Source organism: Hypomesus transpacificus, chromosome 18 (genome assembly GCF_021917145.1).
Source record: "Hypomesus transpacificus isolate Combined female chromosome 18, fHypTra1, whole genome shotgun sequence".
Classification (NCBI taxonomy): Eukaryota; Metazoa; Chordata; class Actinopteri; order Osmeriformes; family Osmeridae; genus Hypomesus; species Hypomesus transpacificus.
In genome coordinates, this window is record NC_061077.1 from 12,012,858 (window position 1) to 12,039,944 (window position 27,087).

The following is a 27,087-nucleotide window of genomic DNA, read 5'->3' on the forward strand; positions in this document are numbered from 1 at the left end:
GATACAGTACCCTACCCCTTGTATATCTTTATTGTCCTCGCTGGGAGTTACATCAGTGTCTTACTGGAACTGTGGTCTTGCTACATCTCCCAATTCATTTACTACTGATGCACTCTCATGTGGGGGGTCCTCTTAACTATACTGGATCACAAGTCACACACTGATAACTGACGGAGGGTTCCGGAACACTGGCTGTTGTGTTGTTACTCCTTGATATTGTGTTTTGCTGTATTTATGGTTCTTTTGAATGATTGTTGAAATTGCTGTGAGTATGTACCTATATTTTAGTTTTTTTAAATGCATTTCATCTGCAATGTTTTACATGGTCCCCCCCCCCCCCCCCCCCCCCCAATGTTGTGAATTATTTATTATCTTGCTGCTAAAATATCTGTGGCTCATGCTGAATTTTGAAAATATCCAATAAAATCACCTTTGAGCTTTGTATCTGACGTAGTGTGTGAAACAGATTGAGGCACACAATGCTCCTGATTGGAGGTTGGCAGCTTCTCCTCAAGGTTTGTGAGCAGTCTTCAAGAGTATCACTAGGGGGCGACAGAAGACACACCTCATTCCTGAAGGCCAGTGCCAGAAAAAAAAAACATTTTAAAAGCATCCATGGCCTTACATACCAAAAACAGCTTCTATATGCATTAAAATAGTGTGTTAATTGTTCATGCGTCAAAAAGTGATCTAGATGGCAATACTCAGTGTAAGATTCAAAGTGGATTGCTTCCGTCTGTTTATCACATGATGTAAAAAGAATACTGTATGATATACTTTGGAAAATGAAAATGATAAAGGAAAATGTCTATCTCTCATGTATAATGTTCTGAAAGGCCCTCCTAATAATCTCTCAGTCGTCCCCCTCATCCCGCCTGCCTTTTCCAAGAAAACTCCAACGACACTGTAAACAGTCATCTCTGCACAGTGTCACAGAAACATACCCAGCTTGCTATGCCACTGAAGAAGACCACACTCCCTCCACGTCTCTCCCACCTCCTCTCCTCTGGTCATGGAAGACCACACTCCCTCCACGTCTCTCCCACCTCCTCTCCTCTGGTCATGGAAGACCACACTCCCTCCACGTCTCTCCCACCTCCTCTCCTCTGGTCATGGAAGACCAGCGGCAGTCAGGGGAACAGCTGCACTTCCTTCTGCTGTCGACCCCCCCCCCACCACCACCATACCCCCAAACTACTTGGTCTCTTCTCCCCTGTGCTCCCTGCTCTACACCCTAGCCCCTAAACCCCCCCCCCCCCCCCCCCCCCCCCCCTCGGCCATTCCCAAGCATGGCCACCCAGTGGCTCGGCTGTCTATATTTAAACTAAAGCAGGGGGCCAACTGCTCCTGGGCTCCTCTCATTATTCCTTGCCGGGTGAGGTTTTCAAGCTGCAGCCACGGCCAAGGAGAGAAGCTTCTTTGGCTCTGCGGGGAAAAGACGAGAGAGTCAGGAAGAGAAAAAGAAGGTGGAGGAGGAAGACAGGAAGCGACAAACAGAACAGAAGTATTTGAACCTAGAAGGGGCTCCTCCCACAGGAACCAGGAGGGCCGTTTTGGGTACAGGACCCAGAAGCAACACGGTTTTTGGGATATATTCATTGAGAGGAAGCGTTTTTTTCTCCCCCGCCCCTTGAGAACAGGGAAGCCTTCTCGGGTGTGACGGGTCAAGATGGCCTCTAATGCTGCCGAGGTGGCGATGACCTCGTTCATCATGAACGAGGACGAGCTGAAGAGGAAACAGAGGGAGAAGCTGAAGAAGATGCAGGCCACCGGGGGAAACCCCCGGCCCGCACGCTCCCTCTTCCTCTTCAACCTCAAGAACCCCTTCCGCAAGGCTTGCATCAACATAGTGGAGTGGAAGTATCCTTTCTAGTGTTCTCACTGCACCCATTTGTACACTCTCACTCACTCTCCGTCTCTCTTTCTCACTCTCTCTCTCTTTCACTCTCTTTCATGATCGCTCTCTCTCACACACACACACACCAATTGCATTCCTGTCATAACGGGTACAATTTGCCCCAAACTCCATGTTCCACACATGGATTGAAAGTGCTCCCTGGCATTTCGTGTTCCCTGTAAGGATATAATCGTGCAGTGTATGTTACAGTTTCCATAACATGTCCAGCATGGAATCTGTAGGGAGTTGAAATGTGTCACCTGTAAACTATCATGTCAGATATACCAGACAAGCTATGTATACATCGCTAATAATGAACAGATGCTGTGCGTATCTAAAAGCTAGGTTATTTTGCTCTTGAAAAAGGTCAAGTCCCTTATCCTCTTGCAAAGCTTTTGAGATGGTTTGAGAGGTCAGACTGGCCGGAGGGAGATTTCCCGAACGGCCGGTCAAACGGCCGTGACATAATGCAAAAATAAAAGTATATATAATAATAATACACAGTCGTGGGCCGGTCTCTGTTTCAAAGTCCCGGGCTGTTTTTCAGTCCCATTTCAGACCTGCTGTAGGTGTTAAGACTTGTGATATGTGTGTGGCTGACCAGTATCAATGTGATATATGCAGGCCAGGTCTTTTCACTGATCCAGGGAGTTAACCTAGCACCTCGTTGAGCCATCAGTCGGACATCATAAATGAAACCTCTGAATTCAGTGATAAGTCTTTGGCTGGCTTATCACTTAGCACGTTCTGTGCTTTTAAGTGGAAAGACTTCCATGGATATGTCAGCACAAGGCTAGTCTGAATACTGCCCGATGGTGTTGAGTGGAGGTCTTTCTCATGGGGGGACTTTCCACATTGCTTTTAGACCAAACCAGATTGCCTTATTTATGATGGCTATATATAATATATGATCTAAAATAGATTAGGATGTGGTGATCAAGGCACGTTAGCTTGTGTTTTTGTCTTTGTCATTAAGGGTAGTTGTAATTTAGGAATAATTGCAATTGCTCAGTGGACATATTTTTCTCTCAGGATTTAAGATCATGGAGATTACATGTATTTGTCTACACGTTTTTACAGTAGCCTACTTGACATTGTCATCTGAGGTTTGTCAACAATTATCAGAGTAGATATTTGGCCTTTTCTGTTCTAGTCTGGGTGGTGTGTGGTATTCGTATAGATATCAATTTTTCCATTTGAGATCACACACTTGGACAAATGATGTTTATGAACAGATAACATGATCTTTAGAACAGATGAACAGTTGATTGAACTGGGAACTCTTTTCCTAATAGATGTGAAGTGTAAGTAGTTTGATCATATTCTGGGGCTCTCCAGCTGTCCTGTGGCATCACAGTCAGACAGCCCACAACCCCCTGAGCTGGCAGGGGAATTCTCCCAGAGCGCCCCCTGTGGACCGGACTGCCAACACGCTGCCGTAAGCAGACTGGGTTACACACAGGAGGCCACAGATGGTAGATGAATAGTTTTGGAGGGATAAGTTACAGTGAGGTACAGTTATCAAAGTGCACGGGTTACAGGCTGAACTATTTTCAATGATTAGGGGTTTGAGTTGGACATTGGACCTGCATTTTTGTCTCCTACTCAAACCATCACAGTTCAGAAAGCACCCTATCCATATCTAATCTGACAACATAGAACTATCAGTCCCAACCCACCTCCCAGATACAGTCAAGTCCAGGTTGAACTTGAAAAAAAGAGAGATTTGATGTCTGTCAAACCAGCCCCTATGTTTCTCTCCGTGTCTGTTCTGTTTGTCCTCCATTTTGTCTCCTTGTTCTGGTCCTGACCCTACCCTCCTCCAGACCCTTTGAGATCATCATCCTGCTGACCATCTTTGCCAACTGTGTGGCCCTGGCCGTGTTCCTGCCCATGCCTGAGGAAGACAGCAACCACACCAACACCAGCCTGGTGAGGAACCAAACTTCTCTTCCCATCAGGGGCGTTCAGGCTGGGTCATTGTCTTCCAGTGTCTACACTCAGAAATATATGTATACATATAAAAAAGGTTCTAAATAGACCATTCTGCAACCCAAACAAAGAACCCTCTACTCTAGTAACGGTTTCCTTATATAACTCTTTTTAGAAAATAAAAAACCAAGAAGGATCCAAACACTTTACTGAGCTGAAAAGTGTTCCTGATCAAACCTTATTGTCTGAACCTATATCCTTCCATGTTCCCTTTTTTTGGTTTTCAGGGGCTTCATGTGCTGTATGCACCCATTGGGTTTTGTAGACGGTTTGTAGTTTGGTTTGGTTTTTGTTGGTTATCGCTGTACTATTTCATCCTTGGCGTTGTGTTTGCGGATTTATAACAAGCCATGATATCGGTACTTTAACATGCCAGAGCCAGTTTGTGGCTTTTCATTTGTGGCTCGCAGTCGAACATTTTGAGTTAGTGAGGTCAGCCTCTCCGCTCTGGCCGCTGGCTGGTTGAGAAAAGCCCCCGAGTCCCATCCTCAACATGCCTCCAGGACAGAGTCAGTGCTTCAGTTAACAGAGTCAGTGCTTCAGTTGACAGAGTCAGTGCTTCAGTTAACAGAGTCAGTGCTTCAGTTGACAGAGTCAGTGCTTCAGTTGACAGAGTCAGTGCTTCAGTTAACAGTCAGTTCTTCAGTTAACCCTCTGGTTCCCCCAGAAGAACCCAGAACACGTCATTATCAGGCATGAGACTGCTAATGTGTTTACATAGTAGCACCAGGCTATAAACCATGTTGTGTCTTTCTCATAAGAGCAAACCTCTCCGACATAGGTTGTTGGGACTCATTTAGCATTTAGACTCGCATTGACAATGTATTGTAAACGTGACATTAAATGTTTATGGCACTTCTGCGCAGTAGCTTATGGTTTTCTTAGCATCCGACCCTGGCTGTATGACAGGTGAATGCATGTCTTCTAAATGTGGCTAATGTTGTGAGACAGTAAGGTTAGACCAGTGGCAAGTGCTAGTGTCATGTGTGTGGGCAAGAGGAGGACCCAAACGCAGAGAAAGGCAGGCAGGCAGGATTCCAAATATCAAAATGTATTTATTTGAGAAAACTTGGAAACAAGTATGGAATACTGACCCAAGAACAAACTAAGAAAGGGACCCTATATACACATGAAAAGCAAAGTAGACACCGGTGAAACAAACTCAAACAAATGAGCAAACTTAACCCTGACGTTGACACTTAACAAGACACAGGTGCAGGGAATCAGACACAGGGAAACAGTAGGGCAGTGAAAAACACATGAATTCAGGCTGGGGTACGGCCGTGGGTGTGACAGCTGGTCTTCCAGCCAGCCCTGCTGTAAAGGGTCCTGGTGTTTTATTTTATTTTTAGACCTCTCTCCTGAGGTGTGTGTTCACGCTGCAAGGAGGTGCAGGCCACAGATCTGAGTCTGACATAGGTGTGTGCATGTCTGTGTGTCTGTGTTTGTGTGTCTGTGTGTCTGTGTTTGTGTGTCACGGTCTAAGTGTCATTGCCCGAGTATGTGTGTCTGTGTGTTTCAGTGTCTGTCCATAATTACAAAAAATAAAAAAATGTCCATGAATTGGTTTGTGGGTTTAAGGTTGGACCCACTGCTTTGAGCGCGTTTACATTTTTGTGCAACGATGTACACAAGTGAAAGCATCTAGAGCTGGAGCTCAGCCGAGTCCCATGTGCCAAGCCGGCTGGCGGCCGGAGGAGAAACTTGGCAGTCTGACCCTGCTAAAGACTCTTGACCTCACCGCTCAGGGTGCTAACGTGTTTGATCCAGACAGACACCTGCTTCTAAAGAAACATCCGTGCAACACCCCTCCCACCCCCCCTCACCCCCACCGCAGCACGATAACACAACAGCGCTGCACATGGGGTCACACTCGGAGGTTACACACACCTTTGCACACACACACACGGGGTTATTTCCCTCCGTCGAATTCATCGAATAAATCACCAGAGGCGTCATGTGGATGTTATGCAGGACTCATTTCTACGGGACTTTTCTACCCGCCCCCTGGACCCGGGCCCCTGGGCCTCCCCTCCTCTGACTCCTCAGCACGCTCATTCCAGAGATCCCGAAAGAGTAACTAACCTGGAGGAGGAGGGGGATCACGTGTCTCACCAGGGCGCCCCTGGCAGTCAGAACTAGGTCAGTCTGGAACAGCAGCACTTCATTGATGCATGTTGTCGTTGGAGAGCTTTGCAGAGAACCTTACCCCCTGACAGTCCCCAGTCATGAAATATGACGACTCATATAACGGTATTTGATCGCTATTAGCAGCGTGCTAATGGTCCTAGTGTTCGTTTCATGTCGGTTCTGACAGGCATTAAAAATATTTTTATTGACTTTGGTGGGTTGGTTACCAAGTGCCTCAAATTAAATTTGATTCCTCTGACATAAAGCTCCATTTAAAGGTTAATCTGCATATACTTTAAAGCCATGGACAATTAAAGTTACTAGCTATAGTCATAGTTATAAGCTATAGGCATAGCTATTTCTATGTTTAAGTTCTGTACATCTAATGTTTTTCATTTATCATGTCATTCAGCTTCAGTCAAGTGTTGAAAAATTATAATGAGTGTATTTTAGGAAAATTCTTTTAACTAAAGTTACTCCAAGTAATGTGCTGCAACCATGTGCTTCGACCACAGTGCGGCCAGTGTACAGTACACACAGACACACACACACACACACATACATACAAGGGTCCTGAGAGGAACCATACATGGTGTTGTTGACAGTGTGTTTGCTTCTGCTCTTACTGATAACACAGTGAAAGTCTGAGGTGAAACGCAAACAATAGTTTTATGCAAGCTTGTTTTCAACATCACATAAAACATTACCAGCTTTAATATGTACTGGCTGTAACTCATCTGCATTTAAACATCCTTGAACAAAACATTTGAAAGCTTCTTTGAAAGCAGGTTCTGGTGCATATGGTCCATTTGATGAAACTCAGGCGTTTGAACTTGGGGCACCCTCTTTCTGCTGTTTATCTCTGTATCTGTTTCCCATTGTCTCTCTTGCCGTCTCTCTGTCTCTCTCTGTCTCTGTCTCTCTCTCTCTCTCTCTCTCTCTCTCTCTCTCTCTCTCTCTCTCTCTCTCTCTCTCTCTCTCTCGCTCTCTCTCTCTCTCTCTCTCTCTCTCTCTCTCTCTCTCTCTCTCTCTCTCTCTCTCTCTCTTCATCCATTCATCCCCTCTGCTGAGACACACTCATCCCTTTAAGCCCCTCAATACCCTATTTAATCAAAGTGCAGACAGACAAAAGCAATACAAAAGGGATTGGAATACAAGTCAAACTTAATCTAATCTAAAGTGCCTATTTCTGTTATCTTAAGATGTATGTCACGTGTCCCGGTAGCCTCCACTCTCTCTCTTTAATCCTGTATCAACTAAATATCACCATCACATTTTAAGGATTAGAATGTTGCAAAATCTAATTTAGGTTGTTTTGTCTTTTTTTCCAGGAAAGTCTGGAGTACATCTTCCTTGTCATATTCACGTTAGAGTGCTTTCTGAAGATAGTGGCGTACGGGCTGGTATTTCACGAAGGAGCCTATTTACGGAACTGTTGGAACGTTCTGGACTTTGTCATCGTCTTCATGGGGTAAGATGAGACCTTAGAGGGGAGCTGTTTTTCTACTCCCAAAGTCATTTCAGAAAACCACTCATACCTCAAATCAATAACACAAGGGTACTTTTAACAAAACCGAATAATCTGTACCGATTCTACCTTGCTCAGTTTAAAACACAGTGTGAAATTATTCTTGTGCTACACGTTCGTTGACAAACATTATGTCTAAACTGGACCAAACGTATGACTTACCATTTGACAAAATTCCCTCTTATTCTCAGTCTCAAATACTACTCAGCTTTAAATATTAATTCAGTCACATATTTTACCATTTTAGTCACAATCAGAATCAGGTTAATGCAAATGTAAGTTTACACAAGGAATTTGCTTTGGCAAGTGGCACATAACAATTAACATGGTAAGTGGAAGCATGAAGAAGGATTAAACAAGTACTGTAGTAAAAGGCATAAATATAAAACATAAAAAGATGAGTACAGGTGCATTGTGTTGTCCCCCACAGTGTCTTCACCGTCGCCTTGGACACCATCAACCACTTAGCGGGCGTGAACATGGAGAAGGGCGGGGGCTTCGACATCAAGGCCCTCCGAGCCTTCAGGGTGTTGAGGCCCCTGCGTCTCGTGTCCGGAGTCCCCAGTAAGAACACGCTCTGTACTCATGTGTCATGAAGACAGCCTGCCATATACTGTAGCTGTATTGAAACCCCATTGGAACCTGTTTTTATTGTGTTCGATTAAAAAGATGTATTCTTTTTCTCGTTTTGAGAACCTAACAACGCTTCACAACATTTCACAGGTTTGAATTTTGTTATCACATTCCAAAGAGTATTTGTCCTTTAAGGTATATGTGTGTGTGAAACCAGTGAGTAAAATCAGCGAAATCACCGTGCCCCCAGTTAACATTGAATTTGTCAGTATGTGCTTCCTGTATTTAAATGTGTTTAAATACATCCAGGCCTACAGGTGGTGATGAACTCCATCCTCAAGGCTATGCTGCCCCTCTTCCACATCGCCTTGCTGGTCTTCTTCATGGTCACCATCTACGCCATTGTGGGCTTGGAGTTCTTCAAGTGCAAGATGCACAAGACTTGTTATTACATTGGCACAGGTCCGCAGTAACCTATAAAAAGAATGATGTTACCCCTTAAAAGCTTCAGTGCAAATCAAAACAAAACATCACCATTAAGTATCTAAGTAACCTACAGCCAAGTACTGAAAGGGCATGAGATTACTTGGGGTTCCAAAAATCCAAATGAGTCATTGCACAAAACAATGTTTTCCGAATACAACAAAAATGTGACCAGTAATCCACTCCTCCTCCCCTTCCTCCCCCTCCTCCCCCTCCTCCCCCTCCTCCTCCTCCTCCTCCTCCTCCTCCTCCTCCTCCTCCTCCTCCTCCTCCTCCTCCTCCTCCTCCTCCTCCCCCTCCTCCCACCTCCCCCTCCCCCTCCTCCTCCCCTCCCCCTCCCCCTCCCCCTCCCCCCTCCCCCCTCCCCCTCCCCCTCCTCCCCCTCCCCCTCCCCCCTCCTCCTCCTCCCCCTCCTCCCCTCCTCCCCCCCTCCTCCTCCCTCCTCCCCTCCTCCTCCTCCTCTCCTCCTCCTCCTCCCTCCTCCTCCCTCCTCCTCCTCCTCCTCCTCCTCCTCCTCCACCTCCTCCTCCTCCTCCTCCTCCCCCCTCCTCCCCCTCCCCCTCCCCCTCCCCCTCCTCCTCCCCCCTCCTCCCTCTCCTCCTCCCCCTCCTCCTCCTCCTCCTCCCTCCGTCAGACATCATGGCCACAGCGGAGGGGGAGAAGCCGGCTCCGTGCGCCCAGGCCGGCAACGGGCGGCGCTGCCTCATCAACGGCACCGAGTGTCGGCCGGGCTGGGAGGGGCCGAACCATGGCATCACTCACTTTGACAACTTTGGCTTCGCCATGTTGACCGTGTACCAGTCTATCACCATGGAGGGCTGGACAGACGTGCTCTACTGGGTGCGTATCTTCACTCCTTCGCACCTTGAGCTACAATTCTTGTATGAAATGTGCTATATAAATAAAGTCTTACTTACTTACTTACTTACTTACTCCGGCACGGTCTGCAGCCTCTGACCAGTCTTTCAAGACACCATCAGTTGGTGTACATTTTGTTCGAGCCCAATAGTCATTGTCCTGTAAATATCTAATTCTCTTAACAAATCTGCACACCACTGTATTTGAAATCAGGGCTGTTAGGAATAGGCAGGTGCTTACTCCATGGAATGGCTCCTAGAGATATGTGTGGAACTAGTAGCAACAAACTAATCCTACTATTCACCTGACATTACCTTCTGTAGACACGACTCTTCTGTGTTGTGTTCCAGGTGAACGATGCCATCGGTAATGACTGGCCCTGGCTCTACTTTGTCACGCTCATCCTGTTAGGCTCCTTCTTCATCCTCAACCTGGTCCTGGGCGTGCTCAGTGGGTACGATGACCTTTCACCTCTCCCTCACACTCATGTATCACAAGGCCTCTCGACAGATAAAGTCAGTCTTTTTTCTTGTACAGATGACATAATCTCCATACATAACAAAACAGTACAGTGCAAACATCTTAGCCACCACCAACAAATCGTATGACTTTTACTAACGTCCAAAAATCGTTTCGGAAGTCCAATCCCTTTCAATCCAAAAGAAGACTGTTTAAATGTCTTCTTCACCTATCCACCCATACACAGGGAGTTCACCAAGGAGAGAGAGAAGGCCAAGTCCCGCGGAGAGTTCCAGAAGTTGCGGGAGACCCAGCAGCTGGACGAGGACCTGAAGGGCTACATGGAGTGGATCACCCAGGCAGAGGTCTTGGATGCGGATCAGGACGGTAAAGGGGCATGAAGGTCTCCTTGATCGAACACCTGTCTGTCTGTCTGTCTGTCTGTCTGTCTGTCTGTCTGTCTGTCTGTCTGTCTGTCTGTCTGTCTGTCTGTCTGTCTGTCTGTCTGTCTGTCTGTCTGTCTGTCTGTCTGTCTGTCTGTCTGTCTGTCTGCATCTCTGCATGACTGTCTGTCTGTCTGTCTGTCCTGGGGTTGTGTATAAGCTCACTCTAAATGTTTATGGAAGTGTTGATTTAATAAGTTATGTTCTATTCTATTTCATGTTCTATTCCAATACCTTGATGTTTCTTGACAGGACTCCTGCCGTTGACAGATGGATCAGAAACAGACAGTCTTTATGAGCTGGAGGGGAAAGAGCCGCGTCATCTACTACTAGTCAGTTTGATCAGCATGTTGCAGTTACAGTTATGTACTGACATGATGGAAATGTGATACAGGCACATACAGTGACTATGACCGAGTTATATTCTCCCTACTTTCCTTCACCCGCTTGTCCTCCTTGCTCTGTCCTGCTTCCTCCTGCTGTCATCTCTCTCTCTCTCTCTCTCTCTCTCTCTCTCTCTCTCTCTCTCTCTCTCTCTCTACTCTCTCTCTCTCTCTCTCTCTTTCTCTCTCTCTCCCTCTCTCTCTCTCTCCTCTCTCTCTCTCTCTCTCTCTCTCTCTCTTCAGTCGCCTGGCTCGGCGTTGGGACCGCTTCTTCCGGATGAAGTGTCTGGTGTACATCAAAACCAAGGCTTTCTATTGGCTGGTGATTTTCCTGGTCTTCCTCAACACGCTGGCCATTGCCACTGAACACCACAACCAGTCCGACTCCCTCACAGCTTTTCAAGGTGCGTTCACCACATGCAAACAAAACCCTTTTCCTTTTGCTGTTCAGCTATGCACAAACATCAATGCACTCAACAGATACGTGTGTTTACGTATTTCTTGTAGAAATGTCCTTTATTTTTCAGCCTTTTCCTTTGAATAATAAACCTACTCTTATGAATACATCAGATTACAATTGTTGCAATCTATACATTTTCATAAATGTATACAATGTCATCATGATCATCTTTTTGATTTATGTTTCTCTCCTATCTCTTTTTCGTTTCTCTTGTCCACTAACTCAAACTGGTGACTGTCAGACGTGGCCACCAGGGTGCTCCTGGTCCTGTTCTCCCTGGAGATATTTGTCCAGTTGTACGCACTGGGTCCCAGGACCTTCTTCATGTCTCTTTTCAACCGTTTCGACTGCTTCGTGGTGGGGGTGGGCATCCTGGAGATCATCCTGGTCTCTCTGGAGGTCATGACCCCGCTGGGCATCTCCATCCTCAGATGTATCCGGCTCCTGAGACTGCTCAAGGTCACCAAGTAGGTCACTTGCATTGGAAATGGGTTATTCTACAACTTGTGTCTTAATTGTTGTTGGATTTGTCTTGTAGAGTTCAAATAAATGGTACTTCCGGTAGAAAATCTTATAATCATTTGCAGCTTGATATAAAATAATTTTCAAACAAGTTTGTCTTAAGGGATATCCCCTAAAAATGGAACGTTAAAAGAGTATCATGACACAATTGTATGTGTTATACACTGAACAAAAATATAAACATGTTATCAAACAACAAAGTGTTGATTTCACAGTTCCCAGCAAAGGATCTCTCATGTAAAATCCAAACGGTTGAGGCTTATTTAACGATTTTATTTTAACTGACTGTTTTAAGAGCTGCATTTTGTTCTGTATTATATTAGCCTGTGATTATCTCCTCTCTCTCTCCTGCGTGTGTGTCAGGTACTGGACCTCTCTCAGTAACCTGGTGGCCTCCCTCCTCAACTCCGTGCGCTCCATCGCCTCCCTGCTCCTCCTACTCTTCCTCTTCATCGTTATCTTCTCCCTCCTGGGCATGCAGGTGTTTGGGGGGAAGTTTAATTTCCCCGACCAGGAAATAAAACGCAGCAACTTCGACAATTTCCCTCAGGCCCTCATCAGTGTGTTCCAGGTGTGGCAAGCCTCATGTGCTAACTGCTAGCTCGATTCAAGATATGAAGGTCTTGTTAAAAGTCTTTGGATACGGATGTTGTTAAGCTTAGTGACTTTAGCATGTGTTATCATCTACTATCTAATTCATTAGGAGTAGAATTTCATTTGAAGGGGTTTCAGGTTTGGTCTGAAGCATGTGTTTGGGTGTTTTCAGGTGCTGACTGGAGAGGACTGGAACTCCATCATGTATAACGGCATCTTGGCCTACGGAGGGCCGTCCTTCCCTGGCATCATGGTCAGCGTCTACTTCATCATTCTCTTTGTCGTCGGAAACTGTATCCCCAGGAGACATACTGGAGCTGAATATAAGATGTTTTGGATCATGTGCATTTTACAGGCTCTGGGATAGCACCGGAGTTCTGATGATTTAACTGTACCGTAGCATCTAATGAGGACAGCCAGAGGACTAGGGGAAAAACGTGACCGTTTTGTTGCTGTTGTTTGTTGATGCTGCTGACATTGGGGTTATTATTCTGAGCTTCGCCGCAACCAGACATCCTCCTCAACGTCTTCCTGGCCATCGCCGTGGACAACCTGGCGGAGGCCGAGAGTCTGACTTCGGCTCAGAAAGAGAAGGCTGAGGAGAAGCAGAGAAGAAAGCTGCTCAGGTATAGGGGGGGGTCAGGTGGCTGAGCGGTTAGGGAATCGGGCTAGTGATCTGATGGTTGCCAGATCGATTCCCGGCTGTGCCAAATTGTGTTGTGTCCTTGGGCAAGGCACTTCACCCTACTTGCCTCGGGGGAATGTCCCTGTATTTACTGTAAGTCGCTCTGGATAAGAGCGTCTGCTAAATGAGTAAATGTAGAACAACTCTCTTTCTCAAAGCCCACACAGACATGATAAACGTGTTTTGATCCCCGTGCTGCTCTATATATGTCTGCGTTTCCATGAATACAATGTTATCTTTCTCTCTAGATCTAAATATCCTGACAAGGCTGACGAGGAAAAGGATCGATTAGCTAAGAAGCTGGCTGAACAGAGGGCGAAGGCCGATTGCATTCCTACCACCGCCCAGGTCAGAGCTCTGTGTGAGCCCGCTAGGCTTGGAGGTGGTCACGATTGCAGTGACATACTGCTAGACTGGACACTTCAATTCGTCAGAAAAAGGACTTGGTCCAAATGATTTCAGGTTTGAGCTGATCACTGGGTTTCCTTTTTTTCCAGCTCAAAGTGGATGAGTTTGAGTCTCATGTCAACGAAGTGAAAGACCCCTTCCCTCCTGCAGACTTCCCAGGTATGTCACCTGTCCAAATTTCGCAGGCCACCTTTACACAAAATGTAAACGTTTCTTAAAAAACATAAAATAACAATAACATTAAATTGCAAACTAAATAATGATACTGTATATGATGTAATACATACAAAAACATATTTTTGTAGTAGAACACCCCTACACCTTTTATCTTCTACTCGTCTCTGTCTTTCACATGTTCTATGAAGTTTCAATGGGAGTTCAGTCAACGCAGTTAGGTCTTAGGGTTCATGTGCAGAGTGCTGAAGTCATTACTGGCACATGTCCTCTCCTGGTGTTGGTACTGTTAAGTATAGTATCCCCTAATTATTATTAGCCAGGACAATTTATAGTTCAGGTTTCAAGTTTGACTATTTCCACCATCTCTGACTACAACCTTATAAAGCTTTTGAAAGCTCACATGTTTTTGTTTAGTTTTTGATTTTCCAAATTAAGGTCTAGGAGAGCTGCATGTTCTAATCCCTCATGTATTCTACCTGTGCTTTTAGACAGTCAAGTTAGTTTCAATTACAGTATTTCAATCACAAAACAGCTAACAAGCACGTCCCCCACATCTAACAAGCTCCTCCCCCTCAACTCTCTGTCAGGTGACGATGAGGAGGAGGAGCCAGATATCCCCATCAGCCCACGCCCCCGGCCAATGGCTGACCTCCAGCTGAAGGAGAAGGCGGTGCCCATGCCTGAGGCAAGCTCCTTCTTCATCTTTGGACCACAGAACAAGTGAGGTCAACAGATGTTGAAGAAGTTGGATAAATGGTCAATTATTTGTCAAATTTTGAACAATATTAATGAATTGAGCTTTCTTTACTGAGTTACGATAACTGTGTGTGTTTGTGTGTGTGCATCCGTGCGTGTGTGTTTGTATGCGTGTGTGTGGCCAAGGTTCCGTAAGCTGTGCCACAAGATCATCAACGCCACGCCCTTCACAAACTTCATCCTCCTCTTCATCCTCCTCAGTAGTATCTCTCTAGCAGCTGAGGACCCTATTGACCCCAGGTCCTTCAGGAACAAGGTCCAAGCTCTCTCTCTCTCACTCACACAAAACACACAAACACACACAGTCACAATATTAATAAGAACCATTTCAATTCTGTGCAGGTCTTGGCTTCTGCAGACATCGTCTTTACCACTGTGTTCACTATTGAGATTGTGCTCAAGGTAAAATGTCCTAGAAGCACTTAAACGTTGTTTCATTGAAGCTGGTGTCAGTTGCAGCTGACATGTATGTTTGTGTCCACGTTTAACTCTCCACGTGTGACCACCAGATGACCGTGTACGGAGCCTTCCTGCACAAGGGCTCCTTCTGCCGCAACTCGTTCAACATTCTGGACCTGCTTGTGGTGGGCGTGTCTCTGCTCTCCATGGGAATGGAGTGAGTTGATTGGATAACGACGGCCACACAGTTCTTATCTGATTCCATTCAAAACAGTTCTTCTTTTTCATTCTGCCCATGGGTTGTTTCTCGGGTCACTTCAAACACTCGTGACTGGGAACATTTCCACAAATACGTTTAACTTTGGATGTGTGTGTGTCGGTTCTGTGTAGGTCCAGTGCCATCTCTGTTGTGAAGATTCTCAGGGTCCTGAGAGTGCTGAGGCCTCTGAGAGCCATAAACAGGGCCAAGGGGCTAAAGGTACACACACACACACACACACACTTCTGCATACACACACATGCAATCACACAGACGTATTGTACCCAGACACACTGTGTAGTTACTGTTCTGTTTGACAGCACGTGGTCCAGTGCATGTTTGTGGCCATCAAGACCATCGGCAACATCGTGTTAGTGACCATGCTCCTGGACTTTATGTTTGCCTGTATAGGAGTACAGCTCTTCAAGGTGACATTCTGTTAAATGACTCATGCAACATATTTTTAAATGTTCGATTTTTTGTGTTTTTAATTGTCATGGAATGGCTTTGAATCTTTTGGCTTAAAAGAATCATTATCTGCTTCATTTCCAGGGCAGATTCTTCAGTTGTACAGACCCATCGAAGTTGACGCCTGACCAGTGTCAGTACGTACTTTCTCAGCATATCTAATTTGCCATTTCTGAGGAACTCTTACATTTCTGTTCATCTACCAAATTGTTAACACATTATGGAATATAAGTAATTTCATATTAATATTAATATCTTTAAATAGTAACTCTTCATAATAATAATTCCTAATAGTAATCTAATAACCTATCTCCTATCTCTTGTTCTTTCAGAGGCCTCTTCCTGAAGCACATGGAGAACTCCCTCAATGACAAGGAGCTGGCTCCCAGGGAGTGGATCAACAGCGACTTCAACTTTGACAACGTCCTCAACGGCATGTTGGCCCTGTTCACTGTCTCCACGTTCGAGGGCTGGCCTCAGTAAGCAGACCAAGACCACTCTGGAGTACCAAGATGGTCGCTCAATTGCATGATTTTATCTTTCTTCCATTCCATGGTGTTCTTTCATGTCCATTATACATTTCTTCCTGTTTTAGAATTGACTCTTCTTGAAAAAAGCGATAAAGAACCAATGAACTGTTGTGTACATTGAGCATCTTTCTCCCTCTCTGTCCCCCCCCCCTCTCTCCCTCCCTCTCTGTCCCCCCCCCCCCCCCTCTCTCCCTCCCTCTCTGCCCCCCCCCCCCCCCCCCCCCCCCCCCCCCCTCTCTCTCCCTCCCTCTCTGTCCCCCTCCCTTCCTCTTTCAGGCTGTTGTACAGGGCGATCGATTCGAGTGGGGAGGACATGGGCCCAGTGTACAACAAACGGGTGGACATCTCCATCTTCTTCATCATCTACATCATCCTCATCGCCTTCTTCATGATGAACATCTTCGTGGGCTTCGTCATCGTCACCTTCCAGGAGCAGGGAGAGCAGGAGTACAAGAACTGTGAGCTGGACAAGAACCAGGTGTGTGTGTGGGGTTAGTACGGACAAGAACCAGGTAGAGAGATGCTGGACTCACCTAGGCTTGCTTTGACATGCAGAGTTATGTGTAGCAAGTCCCACGCATCTTAATAGAGCTTCTACGTTTTAAAAGCCCAATTCCTAAATTGAGATACACGTGATTAGACACATTATTATTGGCACAGTCACATATCTTCTTACAATACGATTTGTCTCATTGTTTGGTTACACTCACTATATGCATGATTTGTATGTCATTTTGGACGAAGTGTCAATGAATAAAATGTCAATATGGCTCAAACATAAGTCATATATGTATGCGTGCGTGTAGTGTTGTGTTCTATGACAGACTGTGAGTCCATGTCTGTTCTTCGTCTCCAGCGCCAGTGTGTGCAGTACGCCCTCAAGGCCGGCCCCCTGAGGTGCTACATCCCTAAGAACCCTAACCAGTACCGGGTGTGGTACATCGTCACCTCCTGCTACTTTGAGTACCTCATGTTCTTCCTGATCATGCTGAACACCTTGTGTCTGGGCATGCAGGTACACGACGGGACACTCCACCATTTTGAAATGCGTTTCACTCACTTTCACGCTTGAAATGATTCCTGCCTTATGTCGAATATTCCGTGATAAAGGTGCCTTTCCACATTGTTGACGTGTTTGCAGGATGTTGTTTAAGGTTTTCTTCAAACCGTTGGTTTGTGTGTCTCCTGTGTAGCATTGTAACCAGTCGGACCATGTCACCAAGTTGTCGGACACGCTGAACGTGATCTTCACGGTGCTCTTCACTGTGGAGATGGTTCTGAAACTCATGGCCTTCAAGGCTCGGGTACGTCCTGGACCGTGGGCTAGCAGGAAGGAGAACAGTTCATGCTTAATCTAGATGCAGTCATCAGTGCTCATTGTTGATGAGTCATTGATGATGACTCATCATCGATCAAAATGAGCAATGAACTATGAAATACTGGTAACTATTAGCTAAGTGTAAAGCATTGGTATTTCATCAAGTGTTCAAACACGTTTTCTTTCTTGTGTTGTATCTCGGTTGTGTCATGTCGTTGCAGGGCTACTTCGGAGACCCGTGGAACGTGTTTGACTTCCTCATTGTCATAGGTAGCGTGGTCGACGTCATACTCAGCGAGGTCGATGTGAGTATCACACAGCCACATTCTGGACCCCCAACAGGAGGCACACTTCCAAACGTGTGTGTGCTTAACAGGACTTTTCTAAGGAACCCCCGAGAACAGTAGAGGGCTGTTTTCTTCCACTGTGTTGTCGATCTGTATGTTTGAAATCGACAAGGATGTTTTAGCAGGTGTTTTACTTACTTATAGTCAAAAGGGTTCACTCATTTGGATGTGATTTACAATCCTTGTCATCGGACTGTGTTTATCCAATACCCTGACATAGAACCACACGGTGGACCCAGGACAGTCTTTGGTCAGATCTAGTGAACAGGATATGGTCAGTACCACTGCTAAATTAGGAACACCCCCACTACCCCCCCCCCCCCCCGACCCCCCCACCAAACACTTGCTGTGTGACCATCTCCAACCTCCCTCACCATTTGGAATGCCAAAGTCATGTAACTCGATAAACCACCATTGAAATCAAGCAACTGTCCTTTTGAGAGAAGAACTGAACATTTTGCATCAGTAACACCTTTGATGATGAGTGGTGTTTTGTGTCACGGTTTTGTGTGTTTTGTTTTATGTACTCTGGTTGAGGCAATGTCGCACAAATGTCATTTTGACACTGGTTATATGGTTCATGTTCACAGAGCGGTTTGATTGCAGCCCTCAGTACTTACAGTACCTGGAAGTTTGAAGCACTGTTGTAATCACTGTTGTCATCACCCGTATGCAATTTATGGGACACATTCACATTTCAACATCCGCAATCCCACACAATCGCACCTTTGTCACCACACAGCACTTTCAACTGCTTTCCATTCACCTGTCTAACACTCCACCCGTTCTCTCTCTCTCTCCTTCTTGTGTCCTCCTTTTTCTCCCTCTTCCCCTTCTATTCTTCAACCATCCTCCCCCACTACTTACTCCCTTCTCATTCCCTCTCCACCCATCTTACCATCCTTCGTCCCTTTTTCGTTTTACTCTCTCTCTGGCTCTCTCTGTCTGGCTCTCTCTCTCTGGCTCTCTCTCTCTGGCTCTCTCTCTCTGGCTCTCTCTCTCTGGCTCTCTCTCTCTGGCTCTCTCTCTCTGGCTCTCTCTCTCTCTCTCTCTCTCTCTCTCTCTCTCTCTCTCTCTGGCTCTCTCTCTCTCTCTCTCTCTCTCTCTGGCTCTCTCTCTCTCTCTCTCTCTCTCTCTCTCTCTCTCTCTCTCTCTCTCTCTCTGGCTCTCTGGCTCTCTGGCTCTCTGGCTCTCTGGCTCTCTCTCTCTCTCTCTGGCTCTCTCTCTCTCTCTCCATCTGTCTCTCTCTCTCTCTCTCTCTCTCTCTCTGGTTTCCCTAGAATGCCCTGGCTGCCAGTGGAGGACTGTACTGTCTCCATGGCTGTGCTGTAAATATCTGCATGGGCCTTGTCGTGTGAGCACCTCCTCTCTGTTTCACTGGCTACAGTAACCCGACTGTACTGCCTGTCCCCAGCTAGCTAGCGCGCTACAGGAAAATTGGCGTTTGAACTGACTAGAGGCTGCTGTCATGTTAGCAGTAGCTTAACACTTTGGTGCTCGTTGTATTAACTAAACCAACATTTAGTTTAATGAGTATAAGCCTAAATCAAGTGTGACTTTAAGAGTATAATTTCTGTTTACCCGAACATGTGTTTAACTCTGTTAATGAATGGCATCGACAAAGGAGGCATTGGTATCTGTGTCCTAATCATCCATGTTTTTTGTATATTTTGCATGAGCTGGAATTGTTTAATCATGCTTTTGTATGTAGGCCTATAGGTTGTGTTAAGAGTACGTAAGTTCATTAATATGTTGGCTTTCTAAATATGTCCACTGAATTTTTGGGGTGACTAAGATTAAAAGGCATGTACTGTATAAAGAGTCATTGACGTGCTACCTCAGTAGTGCCCAAGGAACCACAACAAGTAAACTAATGTAATCTGTCTGTGGTGTGTCCCATTGCAGGAGACAAACCCAATGCAGGCCATTGCTGTAAGTCATTACTGTTATCATGATTTAGCATTTTGGGGGGTTTCTTTTGACCAGTTTTGCACTTGGTACTGTTAATAATCGTGTAGTGTTGATATACAATTCAATTGGTAAAATAAAACGACACCCGTGCTGACCTTCTTCACTGCGTGCTTGAAGGACTCAGAGAACGCCAGAGTCTCCATCACCTTCTTCAGACTGTTCCGCGTGATGCGTCTGGTGAAACTGCTCAACCGCTCTGAAGGCATCCGCAACCTGCTGTGGACCTTCATCAAGTCCTTCCAGGTCAGCGTCAGACCAACTATCCTCCTCCACATCGCTTTTATTCCCACTGTGGGTTATGTGAAGATCTGTGTGTGTGTTTGTGTGTGTGTGTGTTCCACAGGCTCTACCCTATGTAGCACTCCTTATCGTCATGCTGTTCTTCATCTATGCCGTCATTGGGATGCAGGTGAGCGTCTCCCTGTCGTACTGACTGTTGATGCATTACACACACTAATTATCAGACGTGTGTGTCTGTGAGCAAGCAGGGCAGCAGGCAGACTGTCTGACTGATTGAAAGACGGACAGACTCACTGACGTACATACACACACGCATACACACATACATACTTACATACATACTGTACATACATACACAAACACACACACACACATACATACATATACATACACACATGCATGCATACTTAAAGTCAGTACATGCAGAACGATGGATCCACTGTGACATTTGCGTTCGCCCTCCGTCAGGTGTTTGGGAAGGTCGCCTTGGTAGACGGGACGCAGATCAACCGCAACAACAACTTCCAGACATTCCCTCAAGCGGTGCTGCTCCTGTTCAGGTGAGTGGGCCAGAAGGAGGAGCAACAGAGGGAGGAGGGAGAGGAGGGACAGGTGGAAGAGAGGAGAGGCGAGGGAGGAATGGAAAGGGAGAGGGACTGAGGGGGGAGGGATGGGGACTGAAGGGGGGAGGGAGGAAAGAACATAGACAAAGAGAGGAGAGACAGAGGGAAGTGAAACTGGGGGAGGAGAGGGAGAGGCAGGAAAAGGGAGAGACAGAGGGTGGAGGTACAGAGGGGGGTAATGATGAAACAGCTAACTCTAGTGGAAAACATCCAACTATGTTTCCCCTCATCCCACCATCAAGTTTTTTATATATTCTCACCCAATCAGATGTGCCACCGGGGAGGCGTGGCAGGAAGTGATGCTGGCCTCCATGTCTGGGAAGAAGTGCGACCCCAAGTCGGACTTCCTGCCTGGGGAGGAGTACACCTGTGGGGCTAGCTTTGCAGTGTTTTACTTCATGAGCTTCTACATGCTCTGTGCCTTCCTGGTGAGTTCCCCTAGAGGACTCGTTAGAGAAGACAAGGCACAGCTGGTTATATAGTTCTGCTGCTTAAAAAATTACAGTAAAGTTCTTCCCGAAAAAAAAAAAAAATAATGTTGTATTTATAGAGTAGCTTAATATGACTTTGACATGTGACTGATAATTTATTCAGATCATCAACTTATTTGTGGCTGTGATTATGGACAACTTTGACTACCTGACTCGTGATTGGTCTATCCTCGGCCCTCATCATCTGGATGAGTTCAAGAAGATCTGGGCTGAATATGACCCTGAAGCAAAGTGAGTTTCTGCCTGCCTGCCTGTCTGTCTGCCTGCTTGTCTGTCTGCCTGTCTGCCTGCTTGTCTGTCTGTCTATCTGCCTGTCCGTCTGTCTAAAGCCATAGCAACTCCTTAAATTAAGTAAGTAAGTAAAGTTTATTTGTATAGCACCTCTCACAGATAAAATCAAAGTGCTTCACAACAAAATGCAATAGAACACTACAAATAAACAATACAGAACATTTAAATAGAAATAGAAACGTGACAGACAACCATAAAAACCCCTCAACTAACTAAAAGCCTCCTTGAATAGCAAAGTCTTGAGTTGCTTCAGTGTCGCAAAGCTTCGACAGAATTTGCACACCGTAGAAAGGGAGGCAAGGCGAATTAGCTGCCATCATATCAGGGTGCAGGAGAGCTGTAGAGTGTTTAGTCCAATTGTCTGGAGTGTTGAGTGTCTTTAGCATTCTTCTACAAAGCGTTTTATAATCAGGATCATTATTCCAATTTATAAAAATTGCATGAAAGTAAATTCATTTCCATCCAATTAGAACTCCATTCAATTTGAGTTCTGTTATATTCGACCTGCAGGGGGCGAATTAAACATCTGGACGTGGTGACTCTGCTACGAAGGATCCAGCCACCGCTGGGCTTTGGGAAGTTCTGTCCTCACCGCGCCGCCTGTAAAAGACTGATCTCCATGAACATGCCCCTTAACAGCGACGGAACGGTCACTTTCAATGCCACCCTGTTCGCTCTAGTCAGAACTGCTCTCAAAATCAAGACTGAAGGTGCTGCTTTTTGAAAACTGGACACACACACATTAGATTTCGGTTGATATGATGAGGTTGAATATCATTTTGCCCCTTCTTGTCTTTGTCAGGTAACTTTGAGCAAGCCAACGAGGAGTTGAGAGCCATCATAAAGAAGATCTGGAAACGCACCAGTATGAAACTGCTCGACCAAGTCATACCGCCCATCGGAGGTAAACACCACAACATGTGACCGTGAACTGTTCATACAGTTGTTCTGTACCTTTGAACAAAAACAAAAACACATCAAACTGTTTCAGCAATGACATCATGTCGTGTTCCGTCCCCAGATGATGAGGTCACGGTGGGGAAGTTCTACGCCACCTTCCTGATCCAGGACCACTTCCGGAAATTCATGAAGCGTCAGGAGGAATACTACGGTTACCGTCCGACCAAGAAGAGCTCCGACGAGGTCCAGGTCAGACCCTGCAGGAGAACATCACTCTGTCTTCATCTCTCTACCTCCATCTTCATCCCTCCATCTCTATCTTCAGCTCTCTACCTCCATCTTAATCCACCCATTTCCTTTTAGTGCTTTTTAGTTTCCCCTTTTTTCTCGACGGCAACCCAGTGCATTTGTCCTCCACCTCTCTCTCTCCCTCCCTCTCTCTCTCTCTCTCTCTCTCTCTCTCTCTCTCTCTCTCTCTCTCTCTCTCTTTCTCTCTCTCTCTCTCCCTCTCTCGGAGCAGGCCGGTCTGAGGAGCATCGAGGAGGAGGCAGCGACGGAGCTCCACAGAGCCATCTCAGGAGACCTGCTGAACGAGGAGGAGTTGGAGCGAGCCATGAACGAGGCTGCCGAGGGGGCCATCTACAGGGTGAGCTCCAGCGGGGGCCGCAGCTCAGGGCGCGCGGGCGTCCACGCGCTCACCAGGACTGTGGAGCGGGATCGAAATCAAAACGTTTGAGCTGTCGTTTGAATCCATAGACCCCGTCTCTGCGTGAGAAAAACGACGATAACCCCTCTTTACCGTCCTGTCTGCCCAGCGTAATGGCGGTCTATTCGGGGACCAAGTCGACCTGTTCTCCTCGGAGCCCAGCAGCCCCTCGGCCACCCAGATGACCAGCCATCGGCCGCTGCAGTTCTCTGAGAGTCGCCGCGAAGACCTAGAGTCACCGCCCGACTCCGCCTTCAGGCCCGGCCAGGAGTTCTTCCCTGCCACGCCGCGCGCAACGCAGAACAACAGCAACAACAACGCGTGAGTATGGCCCAATACTGTAACCCTAACGTACAGAATCACTGTGCGAGTGACACGATATGATAGTGGAGCAAATCTTCTGAATCCTCCTATGGAGGATGCAGTGATGTACTAGCATAGTAACATTTGCTGCATATGCTGCACGTATAAACATGGCTTTGATTCTGTCTGATGAATGGTGTTGTTGGTTTTAGTTATGTATACGATAGAGAGGGAAGACCCCAGACCTACTCTCTCAGAGAAGATCCAGAACCTGGTCAGCTTACCAATCTAACTCCATACCACTCCACACAATGCATACTTCAATGATCTCAGTGTTGTCTTGATCCATGTCTGGAGCGTCATTACTTACCACATTTCTTCCCTCTATATTTACCGTAGACACCAAGCGCTTCTCCGACGTCACAGTGAGAACAGACGTGAGTCAGGTGACATGCCTCGCAGAGGACACGCCCCTCCTTACCGCCGTCGGCACTGTTACACTGTTACACTGTTACACTGTTACACTGTTACACCCATCAATGCTTGGCTGACATACTGTAACCTAACCCTTCGTCCACCCGTCTGGTCCCAGTTTCCCTGTGACCTCAGCTACGCTGACAGCCAGGCCCACTGCCCCCCCGGGGCTGCCGCCATGCCCGCAGCAGCCGACCAGCTCATCCAGGAGGTGAGTGTTGCAGCCGTCCACATCCCCATCCAGACGTCTGTCTGGGGCGGGGGGTGAGGGTGGGGGCTGGGGGTTTGAGTGTTGACTTTCTTTTAATTCCAAAAGCGTAATCAGGCTTGAGTGCATATCGTTGATTTTGTCCTGTCAGGCCTTGATGGTGGGTGGTCTGGACTCCCTCGCCAAGGACCCCACATTTGTGTCGGTGGCCAAACAGGAAATGGCGGAGGCCATGCACATGCCAGTAACTGACATGGAGGGCGTGGCCCAGGGCATCCTCAACGGACGCAGTGGCCGAGTCACCGCCGTTAAGAGGAAGAGGCGCCCGATCCCCACCCCTCCCTCGGTCCCTGCCAGTACGGAACAGGAGAGAGCACATGCCGACACTTCCGTCTAGAATGCTGGTCAACCAATTGCCGTTGTCAGCGGATCATGTGACTTCACGTTTGACCAGGCTGTGTAGGTGACCTCATAGCATAATCAAGCTGCGTGTGTTGCGCTGGAGATGGAATAAACCAACTAACCAGGTTAAGGGTCTAGCTAACTGATTAGCCCGATATTTTGTTCATCCTCACAGCATCTCAGGCGCCCCGGTTGATTTCAACAAATAAAATACTTCACTTATGTGAAAGTACCACCGACTGGCAAACGTTTCTTTTCATGTTTGTAAAAGGTGATCTATTTCATAGAGTGTTTGAACAACCAGGAGGTCTGTTGAGTGTTTAGCTGAAGTTTCAGTGAGATGAAAGCAGTTTCACATCCAGGACATTTTCATAGGGCTGGCCAGATGGCTCCAGTATGTATTTTGGGCTGGCTCACACAACTAGTTAACAGTAGCAAAGCACAAGACACAGTTAACAAAACTATGTTAAGAAATCACATAAGAGCCTTTGCAATAAATTGTAATTTTCCACATACATACATTCAATTTGAAACCTATTTATAACATTTGCAACAATAGGTTTGCTCACTTGTAGAGTTTGGTGTGGTGGTACTAGTAACTAATTATGAATCATGTTGCTGCCCAACCAGCAACAATTATAGTGAGGCGAGTCCCATCACCTTCTAGACCACAATAGAATGTGGTTCAACCACTGTCTCCCTCAAATGTCTGGGACTGAGGTAACTAATATAAACTAAGGCATTGTATGTTAAAGGGAAGGGTTTACCAATCTCTGTTTTATACGCTTGTCTTTTCTTTGACCACACAGTTTTGTGTGCTGCCTACCCTGGAGAGGGTGTAGGCCCATTCATTTTCAAAGAAAGTTTTTTTCTTAACGTGTTGGACATGGTACTTTTTAATAGACGATAATTCTTATTTTGTTAACAAAAAATAAACTAGTATATCGACTGTACAGTACTTTGTGTAAACTTTTGTTTTAATTTTACATTTTAAATGTAGTACAGCATATTCAGTTATATTTATTTAATACATATGAGTCGGTAGTATTGACTCAATTAGGTTGTGTAAATTACCAATTTGACTGTTTGAAGGGACTTTTCTGGGGAGTCAATTAAGTTATCAGTTTTGCCAATGTCTTCAGCATATATATTATTAAAAACATTATATGGTGGATTTAGTCCAAATTTCACTGGAAAAACATTGGATGTGTTCATGACTGCATGAACTTGTTGTTTCTTGTGCCTCCATGCTTTCACTGAAACAGGTCTGTGGGGTTATGTCTCCCTCTGGTGGCCGTACCTTGTGGTACTCTGTTTGGGTTTACTTCCCTCTGTATTACTGCAGGACATGGACCTAACATCATACTTGACCAGTATTACAGTATGTTACACTTAATCTCACAATTTTTGTGACAAAGTGACAAACCAAAAGAAATGATCCAAAACATTCTCTGTCTTGTGTAAACTGACCTTTGACCTTTTAAGTGTTCTTAAGTGCCTAAGATGAAATCGATTTTACATCATTAGAGACACATTTTTATGAAATATGTTTCACACTACTACTATTTTATGATAAGGTTGCTATACATCCTGTACCAAATAAAAAGTCTGTATGGCTAGCAAGCAAGCTGATTACAACAGTGGAATGTTACCTAGTCTCAAACCACACCATTTTCTGTAGCAGCTTAGATGTCGACCAGCTACCAACAATATGCTTACACAGCTGTTGTGTTGGTCAGTGTTGAAGTGCTGCCTCTGGTATATTGACAAAAGAAATTTGAGCATGTTGGTTTCAGTTTTGAAATGGAAAATATCTGTCTTTTCTTGAAGTGCTGATGTGGCTGTCTGTCACCAGAGCTGCACCTCATCTCTCTAGACTAGGAGCACCATTCAAACCCCTAAAGTGGAATGCACGATCATGCATGCGTACATGCATGCACCAAAGGCGTTTTCATCTGGATGGGGGACTGCTATGAACAGTGCCTCAGCAAACAATACATCATTCTTTTGTCTCTAAAAGTCCACATTAGCCTTTTTGTTTTACGTATAATAACCAGTACATAGAAAACACAGGAATTGTACTGGTGTGATATCATGTATTGATTGTCTGATACGTTTAAAAACTGAACAGAACGTTTTTGTAATTGTGCACAAGCGCAGGCTCCTGGCTAAATGAGCGACCGTGACACATTAGTTTGGACACATTAGAACAGAACCACACACACATGTGAAAAGGCAGGGTACGACATGCAGGGGCCCGTGCTGGAAGGATTGTCCCCAAGTTGCATGAATTTTATTGTTAAGTTGAATGCATGTATTTCCTTTTTAGACCTACAGTATTTCATCCTTTGTGAGTGAATACTTTCACTAATTGTACAACAGATGGCGCCAATGCTAATCTAACTGCCAACAAGGACTGCAACTACTGTTAGACTTAAATATCATTTTTTTGCAACCGTGAGTGACTTGCAGCAAAAGATTGTATTTTGGTTTATGTATTTTATTTAACTGAATCAATTGACAATTTGACAATAACAAAAGTAAGAATACATTGTATTGGTTGATTGGACCTTAAGTGAACTTGTGTGTGTGTGTTTGTGTGTGTGTGTGTGTGTGTGTTTGTGTATCTGTGAGACAGCAAAGAAACAAGAGGGGTATCCAAACGGACTGCTTCCTGTGTTTTTGAGATTGACTTTACCAGACTTTGCTGGTCGATATGCACTGTGGAAATGGACAGCGTAGCAGGATTCACTTAGAGCAGGCCACAGAGTGCTACATCAGTGAAAACCGAGAAGACCCGTGTCCCACA

At 45.8% G+C, this 27,087-nt stretch overlaps 1 protein-coding gene across 1 annotated transcript; it reads left to right on the forward strand.

The window, feature by feature from the left end:
- Positions 1-1,376: 1,376 nt before the first annotated feature.
- Positions 1,377-27,087, forward strand: cacna1sb (calcium channel, voltage-dependent, L type, alpha 1S subunit, b). The gene is given in 45 exon segments (XM_047039614.1): positions 1,377-1,860; positions 3,724-3,829; positions 7,351-7,490; positions 7,978-8,111; positions 8,430-8,582; positions 9,238-9,443; positions 9,812-9,915; positions 10,168-10,307; positions 10,616-10,668; positions 10,670-10,695; positions 10,990-11,150; positions 11,448-11,673; positions 12,092-12,299; positions 12,495-12,615; positions 12,834-12,948; positions 13,256-13,355; positions 13,505-13,574; positions 14,180-14,312; positions 14,475-14,604; positions 14,691-14,750; positions 14,858-14,964; positions 15,138-15,225; positions 15,327-15,434; positions 15,559-15,611; positions 15,807-15,953; positions 16,281-16,482; positions 16,861-17,019; positions 17,198-17,308; positions 17,544-17,627; positions 18,950-18,997; positions 19,575-19,601; positions 19,758-19,883; positions 19,984-20,049; positions 20,349-20,440; positions 20,772-20,931; positions 21,098-21,225; positions 21,796-21,995; positions 22,088-22,189; positions 22,307-22,434; positions 22,706-22,831; positions 23,001-23,212; positions 23,407-23,468; positions 23,594-23,640; positions 23,787-23,879; positions 24,028-27,087. Coding segments are annotated over 45 exon segments (5,499 nt in total). The 5' UTR covers positions 1,377-1,669; the 3' UTR covers positions 24,274-27,087.